Source organism: Sceloporus occidentalis, unplaced genomic scaffold, assembly GCF_023333645.1.
Source record: "Sceloporus occidentalis isolate IW3139 unplaced genomic scaffold, rSceOcc1.0.p SCAF_4, whole genome shotgun sequence".
Lineage (NCBI taxonomy): Eukaryota > Metazoa > Chordata > Lepidosauria > Squamata > Phrynosomatidae > Sceloporus > Sceloporus occidentalis.
In genome coordinates this window covers 34,105,848-34,128,358 of record NW_028316984.1, presented here as the reverse complement: position 1 = coordinate 34,128,358, position 22,511 = coordinate 34,105,848, and the positions used below count along the sequence as shown (strand labels likewise).

Sequence of the window (22,511 nt, the reverse complement as noted above, 5' to 3'; positions counted from 1 at the left end):
TGTAGTTTGGTGAAGTATTCAGCCTGGTCTGTCAGAGAGCTTTGGTCAAACTACAAATCTCGGGATTCCACAGGGTAGAGTCACGACACTTAAAGTGGTGTTGAACTGCTTTATTTCTGCAGTTTGGCTACGAAGTGGTATCAAGCTGTATAACTGTGCCATATGAATACACCCCAGGACAATTTTCGGCTAGCCAGTTTGGTTTTGTGTTACTTAATGCTAGGTGTTGCTTTGTGTTCCCAGGACCCACAATCTGGAGGAGTGAGAAGGATGAGCCCAGGAGAAGTGAGAAGGTTAAGCCTCCCTGGTCAAGGAGTTCTGGTAGTTCCAGAAGATTTTAATAAATGGATGTTGGTAAATACATTTGTGTGCACTTTCATGTTCAAATGATCGGGTCATATAAATTTGCAGAAACAGGGACCTGTGATCCACACCATTGATCTGGCAAAGCCTGCCTCCTGTCTTAGAGATAGTCTACCTACCCAAAGGCCTATGTGCAGTGCTTTCATGAATAGTTGTGGCAAATGAGAAAGAGATTATCATCTGTACTAGTTTGAGGAATATCAGCATCCAGCCTCTCCTGAGAGGTTGAGAAGCATCGTGTGAGAAGGTGAGCTGTGGTGACCCTTAAGGCCTCTTCCAAACCTATGATTGATTGCCTCCACATTCCTGCTCCACATACCACACTGACAAGATCATGTAACCCCCATTGCACTTATGGTATAAATCAGGCTAGCAACTGACCCCTGGTCTGGAAAGCTATCCTTACTAAAACAGACAAAGAAATAAAGCACAAACAGACTCTGCTCATGCCCAAGGACATGAACCACACTGGAGTGGACAGTTTCATGGCAGTGTGAACTATGCAAGAATCTGCAAAAGTAACAGTGAGGTCCAAGATCATGAAATGAGAGGAAAAGAAATCTATTAATGGCACATTTACAATCAGGTTACAGTAAACTTGGGATTAATTTATTTCACTTTCCACTATTGTGCTCTTTCTCTATGACAGCTGGTTTTGGGAACTGCATTCTAGCACTTTTCTTCTCAGTTAGCACTTCCATTGCTGGCAGCATGGTATTTGCTCAGCAAATATCTACAAATGTTTGTTGCTTGAAATATTATCTTCCTCTCCTGGCAATACAAATGCAAATGTTAAAGATATCTATTTCTTGTGATATTGCCAGGATTGGAATTCCCACACAGACACACACAAATATCACAGATATATTCACTATTTTCTATGGCTAGTATGTAGCCTCAAAACCATTTTGAAAATTGAAAAATATGAAAAAGCTTTCATTGTCTCTCCCCCAGTTTTTCATTTCAGAGGGTATGTTTTCCTGAATGTCTTCTCCAACAAGAGTGATGATTGCATCGTAAAATAAAAAATACTTAAATATGAATAGCAATTTAAATTTTCATATTCCTGTGGCTCTGATCCTCAACATTTCATGTGCATAGTAAGAAATAAAGGCCAGAATCCTATATCAGCTACTTCGTTAAATATACTAGTTAATTATAGTTAATATAATAATATTATTATATAATAATAAATATATATGTTAATTCTAGTTAACTAAGGCTGCTGCCACGTGCAGAAATAATATAGTTTGACACTGCATTAACTGTCATGATTCTATCCTACGGAATCCTGGGATTTGTAGTTTGTTGTGGCACCAAAGATATTGAGCATAGAAGACTAATTATCTTACAAAACTACAAATCTGACAATTTCATAACATTGAGACATGGCAATTAAAGTGGTGTCAAACTGTATTAATTCTGCAGTGCATATACAGCCTTATTATTATTATTATTATTATTAATTTATTTGTATCCCACCCTTTCCCCAAAGCTGGGACTCAGAGACGCTTACAATATTAAAAACAGTACATTTAAAAGCACACCAAAGGGATGCGTTAAAGTATCACTCTCCTGGCCGACCTCCCCACCAAACCTAGCAAAATTGTCATTTATCCATGCTTTGATCCCCTTGCAGCTGGTCCCTGGTAAAGTAGGGGTAGTGGTGGTTTTTTCAATTGTGGCAATAGTGTCACAATCATGACTAAGTAGCGATTGTGAATATGAACTAGTTATGCAGATTTACTCAGCCAAGAAAACCCTGTGATAGGTTGGCCTAGGGCTACCAAAAGTCATAAATGGCTTGGAGGCACACAACAACAACAACAACATATTTTAAGTGAATGGAAGGTTGGGACTCATCCCCCAGGTCTTCCTGAGGTTAAGCTAATCAATCTGATATCCACTGGGGATTGGGGAAGGGAGCAAACAGAATGTCCAGAGACAGACTTCCATAGCGTTGAGCCATGGCAGTTAAAGTGGTATCAACCTGGATTATTTCTTCAGTGCAGATGGAGCCCTGATGTCTTTTGTGCCTGTTGTTTAGTCAAATCTCCATAATGTGTATTTCATACCCTCCAATATTTCACATGCAGTGGTGTCATTCAGTTAGTTCACACTGGTTCTCTGAACTGGTTGTTAAAATTGTTAAAAGATGCAGAGGCTAAATACATTTAAAAGGGAGCCAGATGTGGTGAAGAGGAGGAGGAGATAGAGACTGGAGTGGAAAGAGAGGCATGTAGATCAGAGCGAGGGAAGGACTGGATGCTACGAAGCCATGGAGGAGAGCCAGGGAAGGGAACTGGTTGCTAATTATTTTGAAGGACATCACTGGAGCATAGTCAAGATGGCAAAGGTTACTAATGAGGAAGAATATGCAATGCAAGTCAGGAGAGGTTGCAGAGGCTTGCTTTTGTCTGAGCCTACTGGGAAGGGCAAAAGAGAGAAATTATCCACAATAAACAGAGAGCTAGTGTGGTGTAGTGGTTTGAGAGCTGGATTAAGACTCTGGCAATCAGGGTTCAATTCCCCGCCCAGGCATGGGGGAAAAAACACTGGGTGACCTTGGGCAAGTCACACCCTCTCAGCCTCAGAGCAAGGCCATGCCAAACCTCCTCTGAAGAAACCTGCCAAGAAAACCCTATGGTAGGGTCACCTTAGGGCCACCATAAATCACAAATGACTTGGGAGGCACACAACAACAAACTGGGAAGGGCAAGATTCTGTCCTTCCTCTTTTCTCCCCTATTGAGTTAAACTATTTTTGTACGCTGAACTCTCTTTTCAGCAAATAAGAAAGCTGAGGGCTAAGAAGGAAAGTGGGAGGAGGAGAGAGAAATAAGGACAGTTTAAAAGCAGTTCATGAAGTGGGATGACAGAGGATAAATCGGACAGCTAGAGGGCATGGTATTTTGAGTTTTGTTATATTTTGCTGTATGGTCAAGATGGATCACAAGCATGCTATAAAATATATATTCTATGTGGCCACAACCAATGCTAATGTTTCAAGTACTGAGACGAGTATAAAATAACAATAACAACCACACAACAGTTACTGTTGTTGTAGCAGCAACAGCCGCCAAGAGGTTACAACTTGAAAACTGCTTGAACAATCTAGAAAGCCAGTCCTTTTAATTCAGTGCATTGATCTCCACCTTTTAGTATGGCAATATGTTTTAATTCCCAAGAAAGCCTTGAAAGGGTCTAGAACTGTGAGCGACTGAAGCTTGACCTCCAAGTGCCTTCAGCTGTCACTGTCCCAGAGCTCTGAGCTCAGCAATTCTGTTAAGTAGACTAAATGCTTCTAGGCAGGAGCCAATTTCTCTCCTAATCTAGCAGGATACAATTGCTGTGTCTTGTGAGAGTGAAAGAGGGTTATGTGCAGGTTTTGTTTCGATCAGTTTGTATTGCCTGTCTTTGCAGGGAAAGCAGCTGTGATCATTCCCTTCAAGATTATGAGAATGCTGACATCCTGTGGGAGAACAAGTTAATGGTTTAGGAGCTCAGTGTGTAGCTCACCAGCACACTCTGTAGCAATGTATGAGCATGGCACACTGACTGCAGCAAAGCCTGTGCATATATGGACAGAAACAAAGCACACTCCTGTTCTAACTATGTCTAGGTCAATGCTGGCATTTGAATAGCATCTGCCACCACACCTTTGGGAGGGATGTAGCCAGAATTTTAGGAAGGGGGGGGGGGGTCCAGACTAAGTGCCACCATTATAATGGGGCTTGGGTGCGGCGGCGCAGCAGCACACACCATTCATTTTTCTAATGGAAGGGGGGGGGGGTCCGGACCCCAAGAACCCCCCCCTTGGCTACGTCCCTGCCTTTGGGCAGCAGGACAGTTTAAGAGAAGAGGTCTAGCCTATTTTAGTGGCTCACATACCTCTACTCACCAAGAAAAAAGAACAAGCAAAGGATTTAAGAGAAACAACCAAGAGGTAGCTGACACTTACCTACTCCCAGTTTTTGACTGCCTGACCAGTAACAAAAGTAAATTATGGCTGCATCTACACTGCAGAATTAATGCACTCTGACGCTACTTTTAATTTCCATATTTCAATGCTATGGAATTGTGTAAATTGTAGTTTTGTAAGACGTTCTGCCTTCTCTGTCAGAGTGGTCTGGTGCTACAACAAACTACAAATCCCAAGATTCCATAGGATGGTGCCATGACAGTTAAAGCAGGGTCAAACTGCATTAATTCTGCAGTGTGGCAGCTGCCTTTGTTATGACTTTTTAGAGTAAATTGTAAGTCTGAAACTTACTATTATAGTTACAGATCGTATTTTCACTAAATGCTGCAGGGTGAACATCCCATGGTTCAATTGCTATGGTTCGTTCTGCTTCCTTGCATTCTGTTGCAGGTATTGTGGTGACAATGAAGTGGTTGGAAGAAGAGGAACTTGTGCCACAGGCATATAGAATTCATAAATATTATTTACCTGGCAGAGGAGACATCATGATCATGAAGGTGGTTTTCCCAGGGTGAGGCTCATCCATTGCACGCGGGATGTGCTGACCCCTGTGATTTCCCCAAATGCGGGAAACTCGGCTGCATAATTTGTAGTAGTATAAAGTAAAAAGCAATGTTAAAAAAAGCCATTAATTTAGTTGCTTTGGATTAACATCAAAGCAATGCTTTAAATAAAAATGTAACCATACCAGTAACTATAACTAGGGCTTTGGAACCATCGTGGCATCTTTTTTTACTTTTTAGAATTAACTTGACATGGTCTGATATGAGTGGGGACTCCATCTGGAATCTTCTGGTGGGTTTATAGGCTTTCACATATTGCCTGTCAGTGGTGCTTGGGCCCACATCCACACCACAACACCCCAAATGGCCACTGGCTGGCTGCAGGGAAGGCTCTCTCATGCTGCTGCTTGGCTGCCTTCCTTCACTGCCTTCTCCAGGACCTGGATCTCTACCGAAATATGTCAGTAGAACTTCATACTCTGTGAGCTTCAAGCAAGATCTCAAAGACTTCCATTAGCCTTTTGAAACAAACTGGAAATCTGTTATCATCTGAAACATTGACACAGGAAAACATATCTGGAGTTGCCTTGTTGACCATATAGCAAAGTACAATAACATCCAAAATCCACAAAACAGTGATACCTTTATTGGACCAACCAAAATACATTATGCAGGCTCTTGAAACTCCACTGGCTTCTTCGTCGAGCAAAGGTGTTAAAAATCCTAAGGGGGGAAAATATGATGTTGGAGTCACAGGCTTATACTGTGCCAAAACGTTGTTATTGTTCTCAGTTAAGATGGTCCAGAGATATATCCATGTAGGGAGAGGCCATTCCTCCCTTTTCGCCATGTGGGCTCTGGGAGATAAAGGAGATTTTCACATGGGCAAAAGGGATAGGAGAATAGTGGGATGCTCTTGACACTATCGCGCAATTGTGTGAAGATTATCAGATGATATCACATGATGTTGTAATAATCACATCATTATCCTGTGAATAAAGAAGAGTTCTAGTGTTACTTTCATTCACGGGAAAATCCTGTGAATAAAAAGCAATGGGAGAATTCCTATTTATTCATGGGATAACGGCATGATTATCGCAATATCGTGCACCATTATCAGATAATCTTAGTGCAATTGTGCAAGAGTGAGGGGAGCTATGATCCTGCCACTTCTGCCTGTGTGAAAATCTCCAAAGAGTCATAAATTCCAGGAAACAAAATTTAAACTCCATTACCAGAAGAAAAAGAAGCCTCCTTTAAGATCAGGGTTGTCTTGTCCTGTGTGAGGCTACCACTTTGGCTGGGAACACTGAATTCCTCTTACTATAAGCTGCTTCCCTTCTTTGATTTCAATATTTCCTAGGGCTGGACAATGATACTTTCTGCGTGAAACAAATAAAGAAGATGACAATCCAGCTGCAACCCCATCCCCAGCCAAATGTACAAAAGCTGGTCTGGATGGGCAAGTGAGTCTTACTCCAGTGATGGGACATCATCCTCTACATCACCTGAGGGCAGAAGGATAATGTTGGGCATACAGTCCAAATTGCTTGGAACACATTACTAGGAAATTCTCATGGGAGATCAGCTAGAAGGTTGCTACTTGAACCCCCATCCACATCACTCAACATCTTGCACAGTGGTCCCCAAACTTTTGGGGGCTACTGCCCCCTTTCCTTTTGAGTGACAACCCTAGGACCTTCCAATGCCTATTTCATGGTAGTAGGTCTGTGTAGCAGCCAGCTGGCCAGTGGTATCTACCTCAGCTGTGCCCATAGTAATGATGTGGGCCTGCTCCTCCTTCTCATTCATGCTGGCCTTACAGCAAAAAGGCCAGCTGGCTGGATAGTTAGTTGGTACTCCCAAGATGATCAGTTGCAAAGGGAGCAGTGACTGAACAGCTGGTTGAAAAGTGACTGAGAAGCCTCTAGCCCATGCCAGCCATTGCCAGAAAGCTGGCATGGTTGAAAAGTTTCTTAGTTCCTGTGCATCCAGCTGCTCAGCCATTACACCTTTTGTACCTGGTCAGCCTGGGAGTAGTGACCAAGCGGCTAGCTAAGCTGTGACTGAGAAGCCTATTGTCTGTACTAGTCTTCTGACAAAGACTGTTGTGGGTGAGAGGCTTCTTGGTTGCTGCTCAACTGGCTGCTCTGTTGCCGTTCCCAAGATGATAAGGTGCAAAGGGAGAAGTTTTTTCCCCAGTGAGGAAGGACTCTTAATCTGGGAGAGGTGAGAGAGGCAAAGGACTCTTTCAAAGAATCGATCCTAGATAATCCATCCTGCTTTCCCCAGAGATCTGCCATGTCCCCACCCCACACAGACATTGGTTCTTCTGCTACCTCATCTCTCAGCTTGTCCAAGATAAGAAAGCAGATGCAGCAGAGCAGCGGCAACCTGCCAGCCAAGTCCTGGCAAAAACCACAAAGTTTTAGCAGTGCCCCAAATGTGAAAGTTCCTTTTTGTCGCCACTTCTTCCACACCATGGTCCTAAAAGCTGATGATTCTCCTTGTCTTTCTTGTGCATCAATACTTGAACTGAACACCCTTCTGCTCCCCCTTTTCTCTCACTGCTCCCTGGATCTTTCCACCTCCCCTTTGGGAATCACTGATCTATTGCCGGAGGCAATTGCCTCTCTCTACCCAATGACAGGGTTGACCTCAATAGTTCATACAAATAGGTATGACCCACAAGTATGACCAATGTCTTCCTCCAGCTCCAGAACTCTCAAGGGGAAATCAGAAGTGGGAGGGGGCAGGTGGAAGAATTAAGCAGTCAATAAGCTCACTCATACCTGATCTTTGTATTCTGCTGCAGCTATTTCTTGACAGTTGTAAATGACTGAAGGGAGAAAGGATAGTAATGGTAAAGAACAAAAGAGGGAGGGACAGAAGGAAAAATAGACTGATGTCCTATCTTCCTGCAAAACTAACTTACAAACACCCAAGAGTTAAAGCCACACCCAAAATGAAAAAGAAAGGATGAAAATGACAGCTGGGCCCTACCTGAGTTGCACATTATTATCCTAGCACAGCATTATCACTGAAATGTTTAATTCATTTTAAGAGCATGCCTAGACATTTGTTATAACGTTCCTTTTGTCTGTGTCAGAATGAGGTGTCTAATAATTTGCTAGTGATCTGTAATCCATTTCTCTCGTTGACACAACTTCTTCATGGTGGTGGAACTGTGTGCTCCTGCAAAGTATGAGGCTATGCTGATAGTAGCATTGCTACAGGCAGGGTAACCCATGTCAGACAGGCTTTTGCCATGGAACCAGATTAAACATGCCAAACAGCTACTGGGTAGCATGAGTTTTGTTAATTTTATACATTTTTCTTAGGCAATTCTTCTGAAATATAACTTACAGCTATATTTCATATAGTGGATGGCGGTCTCCCATCCAAGTTCTAACCAAGGCTAACACTGCTTAGCTTCATGGCACCTTTAGGGTATGGGGCACCCTAAGTCAGAAATGACTTGAAGGCACATATAAACAATGTATAATAAATCTGTATTAATCTTCTGCTTGTTTTTGAAGATCGGACCTCTCTTGTCTTGTACACGCTGGTGGCTCCCCACTGAGTGAGCCAAAGTACATTAAACTCATCAAATCATAAAATCATAGAATCATAGAGTTGGAAGAGACTGCAAGGGCCATCCAGTCCAACCTCCTGCCATGCAGGAATTCTCAGTCAAAGCATCCCCAACAGATGGCCATCCAGCCTCTGCTTAAACACCTCCAAGGAAGGAGACTCCACTACAGTCCGAGGAAGAGTTTTGAAGAAGCCTCTCCCTCTCCGACACACCATTAGCAGCCAATAGGGTGTGTATATAAGTGTCTTCAAATCATCTGTTGACTTAAGGCCACTCCATGGATTTCATACGCCATTTTAGGCAAGGAATAGGCAGGTGATTTTTCCAGTTCCTTCCTCTGAAATACAGTACCTGGTATAAATTGGCACTCAACCATCCAAGTACTAACCATGCTCAGATGGAATCTGGTGCTTTTAGGATATTTAGGCCCACAACCAATGATACACATGTGTAAACTGGGGCAGCTTTTAATATTTTAGGTCCTCTTGTTTACCTTCTTTGTCTGAGTACACATTGTGGTGGTGCTATCAGTAAACCAATACATAGGCACCAAAGGCTTTACATATTTGGTTCCTCCCTTTCTCACAACAGCAAGTGTCCCATGAGGAACCTATAGACAGAATCCTGTTGATTAGTCACAACTGGAGTTAATCCATTGCATCAGCTGTTGCATGGAAATTCAACACAAAGGCAAATCTGATTGACTAAATGGAATTCAGGCTAATGTCTGTTGCTTCCAACTGATGGAAGAAGGGTGATGGTGGCAATATAGGGGACTGGATCTAGAAAGCTAATTAACGTGGATGGATGGATTAACCAAGGGGGAAGCACCTGTGCCTTGCACTCAGTTTGTGGCGTTGGGCAAGTAATCTACCACCCTCTTTCTAAAAGCAGCCTCTGGGACGTCTTGTTGAGGAGACATCACTTCAAGGCAACCCAGACTTATGGCAAACATCTCATACAGTTTCCTTGGCAAGATTTATTCAAAGGTATGCCCTTGCCTTCCTCTGAGGCTGAGAGAATACAACTTGTCCAAGGTCTTCCACATGGGGTTCCCACAGCTGAGTGGCAATTCAAATCCTCATCTCCCAGAGTCCTAGTCCAACACTCAAACTGCAACTTCACACTGGCTCTGGGAGGTTTAGAGGCTAGCTGGAAGGGAAACACCAGCATGGCCCTGTAGTTTGTTTACTGCTCTTGGGATTAAACACTTTGCTGTCCCTAAACAATATGCACGCTTAATAAATTTGCCTAATAGCCATGGCAAAAGGAGAGCTTGGAAAGGTTACTTTTGGGGAGGCAACAATTCCCAGTGCTACCTGGGGGATTCTGTGAGTTTGTGTCCAGAAGCATTTTTTCCAAGTTCTGCATTTGAAGTTCTAGTGTAGTATAGTCTATCCCAACCCTAGAGAATTTACTCAGAGGCAAAACCAACTGGATGTGAAATCTGTCACTCTCCAGGTGTCAGAATACATCGCTCCAGTCACCACTAGCCCTGATGGTTAGGAATTAAAGAGTTCAATAACATCTGGAAGGCAACAGATTCCTCACTCCTGTTGTAAGTAATTATATTAAGTGCTTTTATTTATCCACAATTTATTACCAATCAGTTTCATTGCATGCTCCCCCCCTCCCCCACAAATCAGAGTAATTAAAAATTATTCCCCACAATTATTTTACATCCAACAGAATAGAGTTCACTTTGGCTCCTTGTGTTTCAGGAAAGGACAGGAGCATGACATTCCAGTAGGTGATGCTAGCCATGGAGCTGTGGAGGCTGATTTTGATGTGAAAATGTCCAGAGCTCATAAATATCATAGCACAGTCAACCATGGATAAAATGAAACCTCATCCTGCCTTGCATTACTGCTTAGAGGGCATGCAACATTCGAACTTACACAAATATGCACAGGCATTTTTTTTTAAATTGTCCATTGACTTTTACAGAAAATGCAAAATGAATACTAAACAAAGGCCTCCTAGTCCTTGTGTCATCGCCCATGGCCTGTACTTCGTTCTCTATATTGCGGAGTGACTTTTAAAAACTTTTTTGTAAAGGTCACACTGTTTATGCTGAACAATATATAGTACAATTCCCCTGTAAATTAAAAACATACTTTATTTCTTGCTGTGCTGCACCATGAAGGGGAACAAAGTTTGAAATCATAAGACCTGATCCTAATGCAGAAGCATTTGTGGAAAAAAGTTTCCTAATGGAATGTTAAGAAGTACCATGTAAGTGGCTCTTAATCCCATGAGTTGTATCATTACATTAAAAGTTGTTATATTAAAAAGGAGAAAGTTTTCAAATGTTCCACAACTTTTCATAAAGCTAGATGATAGCTACATGTTTAGGATTAAAAGCTTCTTTCTTAAAGTTGCTTTTCCTTTTGGTATTCAGTCCCTGACTTTTGCAGCTCTACAGTCTTTGACTTATTAACACTGGCCCGTTCCAGACGGGCCTTTGCTCTGCCCCTAGGGGTTGGCCGAGGACGCAGCGTCCAATCAGGCTTCACCCCTAGTACGTACTGGGGAAGTCAAAATAGCGCTGCAAGAACCCACTTTTTGCGGGTTCTTTTTGCTGCATGGGGGAGCCATGCGGGTTGTCCGCTGCAGCTCCCTCACGCAGCAAACACGGGTGCCAGCAGAGCTTCTTGTTCTCCTGTGAGCCAAGTACTTATTGAGGTGAGTGCCACAAAACCCTCATGGAGGAGATACATGAGCCTCCAGACAGATAACTTTTTGCATGATCAAGACCTCCACACCAACCTGCAAGTACAAAATTTACCTTCTTCAAGATAATATCTACATGGGGAAGTCTAGAAGTCTATACTATTTTCACTGTGTAAACAAAGGAACTAGACTCAAGGATGCAGTCCCATAAGCTTACTTGGGAATGAACTCTCTGGATCTCAATGGAGTTGAGTCAGTGGCATCACTTGGCGTGTGTGTGGGTGTGCAGCCCACACTAGGTGACATTTGAGAAGAGGGTGAGGAAGGGTGCATGTGCCCTTCCTGGCTTTGCCACAGCAGCTGCAGCCTCCTCTACACCCCTCCCAACCTTGCTGCTGCACTGCTGCTCTACTCATGAGAATGGTGCTGTGGCAGCAGCAAAGAAGGGTGAGTGCACACTTTTGGCCACTGGCTCCCCAGAAGTGCCACTGCTGCCCCCAGAAGCCCCCCCCCCCCCGGCATAACACCAGGAGCGGGGATGTCACTGCCACGAGCAAACGTGCAAATAACTGTGTCATCCAGGGCAGTTCATATAATTTTTCTTTCTAACAATGGATTATTTCATCATACCCTTGTAGAAAAACTGCAGTCACCTCATGTGAAACAAACAAAATTAGTAAGTTTCAGTAACTTCATTACCATTTAATGTTTCACAGGAAGTATACAAGTCTGGATCCAGCCCAATTTACCTTTTTGGTTATCCCAGTATCTCTTAACTGGAAAATACTCAACTTCTAATTTATCTATGTGGTGATAATGTTACTTTCTGAGTTACCAATGGGAGAGTAGCATATGTCAAAGATGCACAACTGAATCTCTGTTTAAGTTTTTGCAAACAGCAGCCATAAAGAGATAAATCAGGCTAAGACTATGACACATGAGACTCTGCACAATAAAGGTTAACTCTTTATGCATGTATTATTTCCTCCATGCAAATTCCTTCTCAAATATGTAGCCTGTCCTGTAGAAAAAGAAGGGGAGGAAAGGACACAGCTTATCACTTGTTGGTATCTTCCTATTTTATTGCTGCAGAAAAAAAACAACAACAACTGGGCACACAGCTTTCTAGCTTTTTTTGGAAACAGTTTATTTTTGTCATATTTTTAAAATATAATTGTATTTGAGTACAAATTTTAAAAGGCTATTTTGTCAAAGACACTCCCCCAAAAACACACACACACCACACATATATTTATGAACTGCAGAAAGCTAATGCAATGGCTTCAACCCAACATCTAGTCTTAATTAGAGCAGACTCCTCGAAACAGCATTTTAAGTGTTGGTGTACCATCCAATATTGACTGGATAGTTCTACACCATCTGGAACTAGGAACTGGATTTAGGCCAGCATTTCATGTTTATATCTAAAATTACATGTGATTAATACAACATTGTATTATTTTGGTACAAAAAGCCAATTTTAATTCCAGAACCAAAAGAACAGATTGCCAAAACAACAACATACAAATAACCTTACATAATACGCATAAACTTACATAATACTATCAATACTTGATAGAACTCCATACTGCGAATGTAACAAACAGCTAGCCCATTTTCTCCAAGGTACAAATGCACATGTGGTAATTAGAACTGCTAAATTTATAGGTAGGGCTATTCAACTGAGAATATGTTTTATTGATCACACTGGAGTTGCATGTAAAGGTGGTAAACTTATTTAAACATATTTTGGTTTTTGTATTTTATTACCCTTTCGTTTATTATAAAACAACAATTTACTACTATTAATTTAAATTAATATATATGCTATCTCATTTTGTCTAATTTATCTTATTCCATTATATTTTATGCACTGTATTTTTATACATTTTTATGTATTGCATTTCCTCACATTCTACCATGTTTGTGTAAACTGTTTGATATGGTCAATCGACTAATCAATTAACTTTTAACTAACTAATAAATAAATATATTTACGTATGGAATATTTTGAAAAGCCAAAGTCGTCCACTACCCTTCTGGTCCCCAGTCATTTTGAAGAGAAATGCCAGAGCAATTACTTATTCCACCCAATAACTTCATACATCAGTGCCCTCAGCTGCCTGGCTTCATAGGTAACTGTGTTCTTCCCACTATGCATCTTCTCTTCCTCGAGAGGCTGTTCTATAACAGCTGGGATGTTTCGGCCATATGTTTCACAGTGCTCAAAAAACTGCAGGCAATCTTGGATGACACTGTCGCGCACCATGATCATGTGCTTGCACATATTTTCCAGCAATGACAGGAAGCACCTTTTGGCATAATACCAAGTGTCTGTACCCAGCTTTTTGTTGTATGGCTCCAAACTCTTAATCACCCTAGAGATGCCGAAGTCAAAGTTCCCTTTTGAACAGTAAAGTGTCCCAATAACCAGGTTGACAATGCAGTGGTGATAAAGCTTTTTGTCAGGCTCATGGTAAGACAGCTGCTCCTCTTCCTTTTCAATCTTCCTCATCAACTCCTCTGCTTCTTCGTTTTGGCTTGTCATGATGTAGGACACACACAAGTTAGCCAGCACAATGGCACTGACCTGCAGGATGTTATCATAGTGTTTTTTCACAATCGGCTCATAGAAACCAATGGCCTCCTTGTATTTGTTCTCTTGCATGAACAATACGTGAGCCACATTCAGCTTCCACACTTCTTGATCCTTGCAGAACTCAAGAGACTTGTGGAACATTTTTTCCAGCATGGGATAGTTTTCCATGTCCCAGTATATCTTGGCTTGGGCCATAAAGACTGGGATATATTTCTCTAGCGTCTCATCATAGTCATTAATAGCCTTCCTTAGAGCCTCATTGTCTTGGTTTTTCCTGGTCTCCTGCACATCTTTAGTCAGCTTTCTCATCTGCTCCGTCAAGGCCCCGGCCAACTCATCCAGTTTGTGGAAGGCCTCATCGGGGGCGGTTTGGCAGGTGATGATGGCATCCAAGAAGTTGTACAGGTAAGGCGTGAGGAGCTTGTAGGTGAGGTGCGCGTTCTCCGCCAGGACGTCAGCCGCCAGGTCGTAGTACTGGTACTTGCAGTAGAGGAGCAGCAGGTTCCCAAAGGTCTCCGGTGGGCAGGGGTTCTGCCGCAGGAGGAACTGCAGCTTCTCGAAGCCTTCGGTGGGCCTCTGGTCCATGTTCATCAGGGCCTGGTTGTGCAGGGTGACGGGGTCGAGCTCCTCCTCCGCCCGGGGAGGCATGTCGGTGAGGGCCTCCTGGGCGGCCTGGAGGTTGCAGAGCCGGTACTCGATGGCGGCCTTGAGGTTGAAGGCCTCCACCAGGGCGGTGCGGTGGAGGAGCAGGGTGTTTCCGACGCTGCGGACGTCCAGGCCCTCGGTGTTGGTGCCCACGCTGAGCTCGGGGTGCTGGCGCATGCCCCGCTCGATGACGTCGGAGAGGTGCTTGAGGGCCGGGTCGTACTGCTTGGCGGCGTAGCAGCAGAGGGCCATGTTGTAGGAGAGCTCCGGGGAGTAGCCCAGCACCTGCATGGCCGAGGCAAACTTCCCGCAGGCCTCCTCGTGCTGCCCCTCGCGGTACAGCAGGCAGCCCTGGTTCACCTCCGCCTCGGGGAGCTCCGAGGGGTCCTCCAGGGCGGCGGTGGCCCCGCTCTCGGAGGCGGAGGGGGTGGCGGCGGCCACCTGGAGCTCCACCAGGGCCTTGGCGCCGGCCAGGTCTCCCTGGGCGTAGTGGATGGCCGCCTGGAGGCGCAGGGCCCTGCTCTGGAGGGTGGCATTGCTGGCGGCCTTGGTGCCGGGGGCGGGCTCGAGGAGCGGGAGGGTGGCGCGGAGGGCCTCGGGGTAGAGGCCGGCCTTGTGCAGGGCCTGCGCCTGGTAGAGGCGGTACTCGGGCAGCTCCGGGTGCAGCGCCACCAGCTGCTCGTAGCACTCGGCCGCCGCCGCGAAGTCCTGCAGCTGGTAGTAGCAGTAGCCCAGCAGGGAGAGGCCCGCCCGGGAGCGGCAGCTGCGCTGGAGCTCCGTGCTCAGGATGCCCACCGCCTCCGCGTGCTGCCCCGCCCGGATCAGGCCGTAGATGGACGCCGTGTACTCCCCGTCCGCGATCCGCGCCGCCGCGCACGCCGCCATTTTCTCCCTGGGGGCCGCCGCCAAACAACCGTTACCTAGGCGACAACGCTGCCGGAAGCGGAAACAGCCCCGCCGCCATTTTCCTCCGCCGCAAGCGTTGCCTAGGCGACGCTACTCCACTGTAGAAGCAGTCCTCGCCCACCGGCGCCGGTTTCCACGGCAACGGCGCCCGCTAGAACCATCCCGCCTTCACCCGCCAATTAAACTTAGCTTGCTTACGTTTTATTTTAGAACGAGGCACGTTTGCCCCCCTCCCTTTTTGAGAAACGTGACGTAAGCGACCCCTTGGCCGCGGAGCATTCTGGGAGACGTAGTTCCTTGATGGCTAACAACATCAAGGCAGGGAATCGAAGGCGATTCTGATCACGTGAGGCCGTCCTCGCGCGGTGGCCGTTGGCTTTGTTTCTCAGACAGGCCTGAGGGGAAGGGGCTTGCCCCTCTCGGGAAGGAATAGTACCAGTCACAGCCATCTCAGTCACAGTTTTGCACACAATAAAATATGAGTCTATAAAAACTATTAAGTCTCTCTGTGGTTATTTATTTACCTGTCCGCTGTGTCTTTTACCCCACTTTTCAGGTAATTTTTGCTTCCCAAAATGGCTCCCGTCAATCCAAAAGGGAGAGAGGCAGGCTCTGCCACACAGACTTTGAAATACAGAAGGTGGCCGGGTGGGTCCTCGTCGCAATGGAGGACAAGGCGTCGGAAAATGCAGGGCCTTGAAGGAAAATGGGGGGCGTTACGAAATAAAAGATAGAAACAACATACAAATTCAAATTCACATGTTTTTTACGGCTACATTAATATTAAATATACATTACATGTATTTTATTAGGCCCTTGCCTGTATTTTTCTGAGGAACTTAACCTTTGGTAAAATACTTAGTTGGCTTAACTCACAGGACTCTGAGCGAGACAAATGTTTAAAAATTGTACTTTAATAAACCCTTGGCTGAATCTACATTTAAATTATTCCTTTCATTTGTTGACTGTGCAGAAATTAAAAGGGGGAAACCCCTTTCGACATTCGCATTGTGTCCCGAAGCAGCCCTTTGCACAACATGTTTGCTGTGCTTTCCCCTCTGAGACACAAATATATTCCCTGAGTTCTGGGTGCAAGTCTTGTCTGCTGCTGCTCCTCCTAGGAAAAAAGTAACTTTAGAAGGATCCATCCTATCCCTCTATTTGCAGGGAGGACAGGCTGTCAAGCAACCAGTTTCTCAAAAGGGAACAGCAAACGTGATGTTACTCAATTTTGAGTCATGCTCAAAATAGATGACCTCCTGGACAGAAGGTTGAAATGGAGGACCTGTCCTGGAAAAGGAGGACGTCTGGTCACCATTCAAGTCACATGGGAAGAGAACTGAAAGGAAAATGGAATGCAGTCTTCTGCTGCTTTGGCCAAGGGAACCAGACCGCTCCTTAGCTACTTACACATTTGAAATGTGTTTGTAACTAGAAACCAAGAAACCAAATAAATTGAATATTTTGCTCAAAATTATTTTGTCCCTATGTCCCAGATTTTCCCTCATACTTGAAAATCATTGCTATATCCCAAATGTAAAGTTGACTTTCAAAATTTTGTATGCTTGACATACTGCTCTTCCTCTTGCACTTTGCATGCCTTCTAGGAGGAAAGGAAAAGAAAGGAAAGGGAGCAAAGGCTGCCTTGATTAGAATCTGTATATCACACGATACAGATATCATGCCATATTCCACTTCAACTTCCATGGATCCCCTTCTCCACTGCCATTCCCTTCTCCTTTTGTGTCATATCCTTTTAGATTGTAAGCCTGAGGGCAGGAAAATGTCTAATTAACTAATCTGTAAGCCGCTCTAAGAGCCTTGGTGGCTGAAGAGTGGAGTATGAATACGCCAAATAAAAATCATTCTAGGGTTTCTAGTTTATAATGCGCTAGAGTTCTTTGAGAGTCAGCATGGCATAGTGGCTTGAGTGTTGAAATCTAGAGACCAGGATTCGATTCCCTGCTCAGCCATTAAACCTAAAGGGTGACCTTGGGCAAGTCACACTCTCTCAGCTTCAAAGGATGGCAATGGCAAACCTCCTCTGACTGAACAAATCTTGTCAAGAAAACCCCATGATAGGGTTGCCATAAGTCTTGCCATAAGAAATGACTTGAACGCACACAACAAGAACAGAGTTCTTTGGCTGAGAAAGCTAAAGGCCACTTCTTAAAATGCCAAGCCCAGGAGTCCATAAGATGTTGCCATGACAGTTAAAGTGGGATCATAATGCTGGGAATGGGCCCGATGGCTCTATGCCTCCTGATTGGTGAGAGAAGCTTTCCAGTTCCATTGCTGAGACTGAGACGCAGCTACACATGCTCCTTTCCAAAAGCCATTATTCAATTATTCTTTTCCTTGGCAGACAGTCTCATTTTAGGAAATTCAATTTTCTCAGCCAAGAGACAGCTATTTAACTCAGGGGTGCAGATGTTATGCAAGAGCAGAGCTTGGAGAAGTTACTTGTTGGACCACAACTCTCAGAATCTTTTAGTTTATGAGTTCACTTTCCGTTGCAAATGGGGATGTTGAGACCAACAAGTTAGGAGTTTGTTTTCATGCAAGACTCTTCCAAATCTTTAGGGCGAAAAAAGCATTCTGCATAGGCAGATGAAAGGTTCAATTTCAGATCAAATACAAATCACAAACCAGAATTGGCATGGCCTTTTCCTCATGCCCTTCCTATCCAACTTCATTCACTTTTGATAGGACCTTGGGGAACAGAGGCTGATAGCACTTTTAGTAGGGTCTTTTAATTAATACTGTAATTTGGTTAAGCAATAAACAGAGGGCAAGGCAGTAAAAGCCACTGAATTAAGCCTCCATGAGACCACTGTTCAAGTACATTTGTAAAGCGCCTAGAAAAGAATGTAAAGCTAAAGACATGCATTGCCTTGATAAGGTTTCAGTTTTATGCTTCAGAAGGTGGCAAAAATTACACTCCTTATAAAACAGTGTTAGTAAAGTGTACACTTTCCTACAGTTTTGTACTCAAGAATGTATACAAATGGCACTTCTTCACTATAGAACAGACGAGGGTCACCATCAGTAGGGGAGACATTTTATGGAGAACTCATGTTTCAATTAAATTCAGAAGGAAAAGAAGCTAACGTAAACACATGCAAAATTCTACAATTGAGGGTGTGTGTGTGTTTGGACACGTCAGTGTGATGATCCTATCAGGATGATCACAGTTATACTACCTATATAGTAATCCTGTCTCAAAATTACCATACTCTTCCTAAGGGCATGCAGGGCAGCTCTGCTTTCTAGTGACTAAAGATTTTTCCTCTGTTCCCATATCATCTCCACCAAATATTACAAATTGATCCTGACTTCATTCAGAATATCATCTATCCATGAGGTTATATTCACGCCCCATTTCTTGGTCTGGAGAGGACAATTTAAAATTGCAGTCTACACAGTAAATGACCAATCAAAGGCCTGTGTGGATCCCAAAGAGATGACAGCCAAAAAAAGGCTGGAAATGTGGCAAATGGGCAATATGAGCCATTGCAGAGAAAACCCTGCCTCAGATTTGGGGGCGAATGGAGGCCCGTTGCCCACTTCCATGTAGTATAATGTTGTACAATCCAGAAACATGAATTGCAATATAAAATATGTAACAAGATGGCTACGAATCCTCAGTCTTAACATGGAATCTTACTTTGAACAAAGTGGGATTTTTATGTCAGGGAACTCTTGAGCTCATAAAAGGATCAAGGTATACCTCTGAGACATTCACTCAGAGATAAACATTTCAAGTATTTTTATTTGGAAAAATCTGAATATTAAACAGATTTTACTGCTTCTCCATATGTGTTGCCCAATAACAATTAAAGCACATTGTAAAGGAACCCCAATGCAATATGTACAATATTGGTTTTATGATTTATTCATTTATTTGATAAATGGTAAACAAACCCACATTAGCCGTTGCAAAATCATGCTGTTAAAAAAAGTTGAGATGGAATCATTGAATGAGCTAAGGCAAACCAATAATCAGGATGAAGGTACAGAGATGAAGAGACATATGCAGTTACACAAATCCAAATGCCAACAAATAATAAATTTTGTTGAACACGCAGGATCCAGTGCAGAAAAAATCTCCTCAATTTAGCTATGCATAATGTATATTTTTCTAGCAGTCTGTCAATTTCTCTCACAGCTGATTGGGATAAATCTAACATGCCTATAAACATCAAATCAGAAGAGTGTGAATAAAAATGCTCAGAATGAGATAATCACAAAAATATGCAAGACATCTCAAATGTATGATAGAGGATATTCTAATAATTGAAGAGCATGGTGTAGTGGCTTGAGCATTGGACTAGGACACTGGGAAACCATAGCTTAAATTGCTGCTTGTCCAGGAAAGCTCACTGTGTGACCTTAGGCAAGCTACACTCTCTCAGCCTCAGTGGAAGGCAGACAATTCCCCTTAAACAAATCTTGCCAAGGAAATCCCATGATAGGATGACCTTAGGGTCATCATAAATGGGAAATGACTTGAAGAACACAATACCACCAAATAACTGGAGAGACCTCTTTATTATAATGGATTTATATATTTCCTTCACTGTCACATAGCATAAACTTGCTTTTCCACCAAGATTGGAGCAGGGAACACAATGGGAAGAGGACCAACTCTGTAGTTTGTTTCCACCATCCTCTGGCAGTCCCATTTCCCCTCTCCTTGTGTATATACCTGAGCCAGTGTGATGTAGCTAAGGGCATCACAGATTGGACTGGGGGACCCTGAAGTCCCATATGGACCAAGTTGATGAACATCAATGGATAACGTAGGGTCTATAGCTAACTTTCAGCCTAAGTGGTCTCACAGAACTGAAAGGAACAAACATATTCTGCTTTACTCTCCTTGGAAAACAGACAAAATACAGATATGACTGCTAAATAAAATAATGCAGAATTTGTCGATTCATGAAATCTTACTGTTTTTCCCTCTGAACATTACATAAAATATTTACGGAGGGTGCCTTTCACGCGATCAGGTGGCAAATCACAAAGCTGATATTTGTCTAGTTTTATTGATCTTGACACCATTCAAAGTGATGGTAGACCTTCTCAGCCACAGTTTTGTTTTTAAATATGAATAATGGCAGTGGATATATTGTACAACCCACTTTTTGGACTGCGTCTCCTTTACTTTTTTGACAACTATGCATCTCTGTCAGGAAATGCATCTAAACCAATGATGTCCACTTCCTTCTTTTCATATGGCCAGTTTCCATTTTGCATACTTTGCCCTGATTGTGTTATTAGCATGATGTCAGAATTAAAATAGACACAAAGTAGCAATTAAAATGTTGTGTTTCACATGACATTTCCCTTCTACTCTACGAGTATGGGAAATGGACACTATTGAAAACTGTGTCATTCCCTGTTTTGAACAATTACATATATTTAAAAGGTACAGAAAATATTGTGGTGGTTATATTGGGGGCCAGAGTCTAACAAAAGAGACAGTATCATTCCTATTTATTATTTGATGGCCCTAAACAATATTAATTTGTTGGCTGGGGTGGCATCTGCACTGCAGAATTAATGCAGTTTGACACAGCTTTAACTGCCATGATTCTATGCTATTGGATTCTGGAATTTGTAGTATTGTAAGATATTTAGGCTTCTCTGTCAGAGAGTTCTGGTGCCACAACAAACTACAAATCCCAGGATTCCATATGATGGGGCCATGACAGATGGAAGTGGTGTCAAACTGCATTAATGCTGCATTAACCCCCAAACTGTGCAAACACTCTTCATTAAAAGATGGGAATTGCTAGGGTTACGTTTCAATACCAGAAAAACTAGAAAAATAATAACTTGAAGAATATTTAGAAGTAGCAATTATTTCTATGAAATTTAAAAAGTGCTTGGACCTTTCAAAACATGACTATGCTCTTGATAGGTTTGGCAACTCTTAGCAGCAGGAAGGTACAGTATAACCATTTCCAAACTCCCAATACTTGCAATCTTGCAATGCATTAGAAAAGCAATAGTGAGCGATTCTTGACTTCGAATCTCCAAGGAGCTGCTTGCGTGAAATCATCCGGGAGCAAAGGAGCATCGGAACCACAGGATTAGTCAGCAGTTTCCAGCCTTTTGGATCCACCATAAGAAAAGATACCACCAGACATGAGAAATAGATGGAGGCAATTACAAATAGTGGTGTGATGGATGGTTGATGTTGTGAGGGCCTCCAGAGCCTGTCAGCTTGCCGTGGTTTTGCATTCCCGTCACTGCCACTGCTGTTGCCAGGAGCAACCATGTGCTGAATCCCATAAAAAGGAGAGGAAATGAGGGAACACTCAACCTTGGGAGGAAGCTATAGGTTACGTGCTATAAATTATGTCACACTTAGCAATATGTCAGATCAAAATTCAGGAAAGCTTTATGTGGCTGCCAACAGGACCGAGTCAATCACAGTATCTGGTTTACCCATAAAGCACATATTATATAACTAAGCCTTATATGAGCTTAAAGCATGCCACTCCAGCTCCTGTATTTATTACTAAGGAAGAAGTGGGGGCAAGGAGCTATTGGTGAGAGAACAGAAGCAAGTCCAAACAATGCATGCATTCATCCCAGTAGGTCTCCAAAACTCTTTGCAAGGTAGAGATGGTACAAAGAGAGAGAGCTGAGTGGATGAACTATTTTTTAAAAAATGGACCAGAAGCTGAAGGCAGTTTAGACTCAATTTTAAGATGGAAACTAAAAATCAGACAGGAAAAAATTAATTATTGCTATGTATTGCAGGTATGGGATTACACCTAGGATTCTGACAGTTCTTTGAATGTTGCTGGAGACTTTGGAGATTATCAAACAGGACAAGGTCAGGATCATTCTCCTGTCCTTATCCCATCCATGACAGCAACCATACAAAAGCCTTTCATAACATAGCGCTGATCCTGACATTAACCTGTCATTGGACTGGAAATGTATTAATGCGAACCCCTGTTAATACAAAATGCCAGGACAACTCTACTTCAATGATGAGATAATGACATGATCAGTGTGACATCATATGAAACGCTTTCATGCACTATCACTCGTGCTTCTTGGATGGGACAATGTCTGGATAAGCACGACATCGTGTGAAAGGTCTTCCCAGGATTGTGTGGGAAAGATGGTGATAAAGATGGGACAGAAACGTTCTTTTCCCATCTGATAATCTCCATAAAATTATCTTTCAAAAATCATAGAGATAAACAAATGTTTGAAAACGCTT

General features: G+C 43.2%; 1 protein-coding gene and 1 pseudogene across 1 annotated transcript; one reads left to right on the top strand and one right to left on the bottom strand.

The window, feature by feature from the left end:
* Positions 1-4,804: 4,804 nt before the first annotated feature.
* LOC149313714 (U1 spliceosomal RNA) lies at positions 4,805-4,982 on the top strand (annotated as a pseudogene).
* A 7,195-nt stretch (positions 4,983-12,177) lies between these two features.
* LOC149313713 (intraflagellar transport protein 70A-like) lies at positions 12,178-15,482 on the bottom strand. Its single transcript, XM_089519690.1, has one exon. It carries the CDS (start codon positions 15,242-15,244, stop codon positions 13,193-13,195), a length of 2,052 nt encoding a protein of 683 aa, XP_089375816.1. The 5' UTR covers positions 15,245-15,482; the 3' UTR covers positions 12,178-13,192.
* Between the last annotated feature and the right edge of the window lie 7,029 nt (positions 15,483-22,511).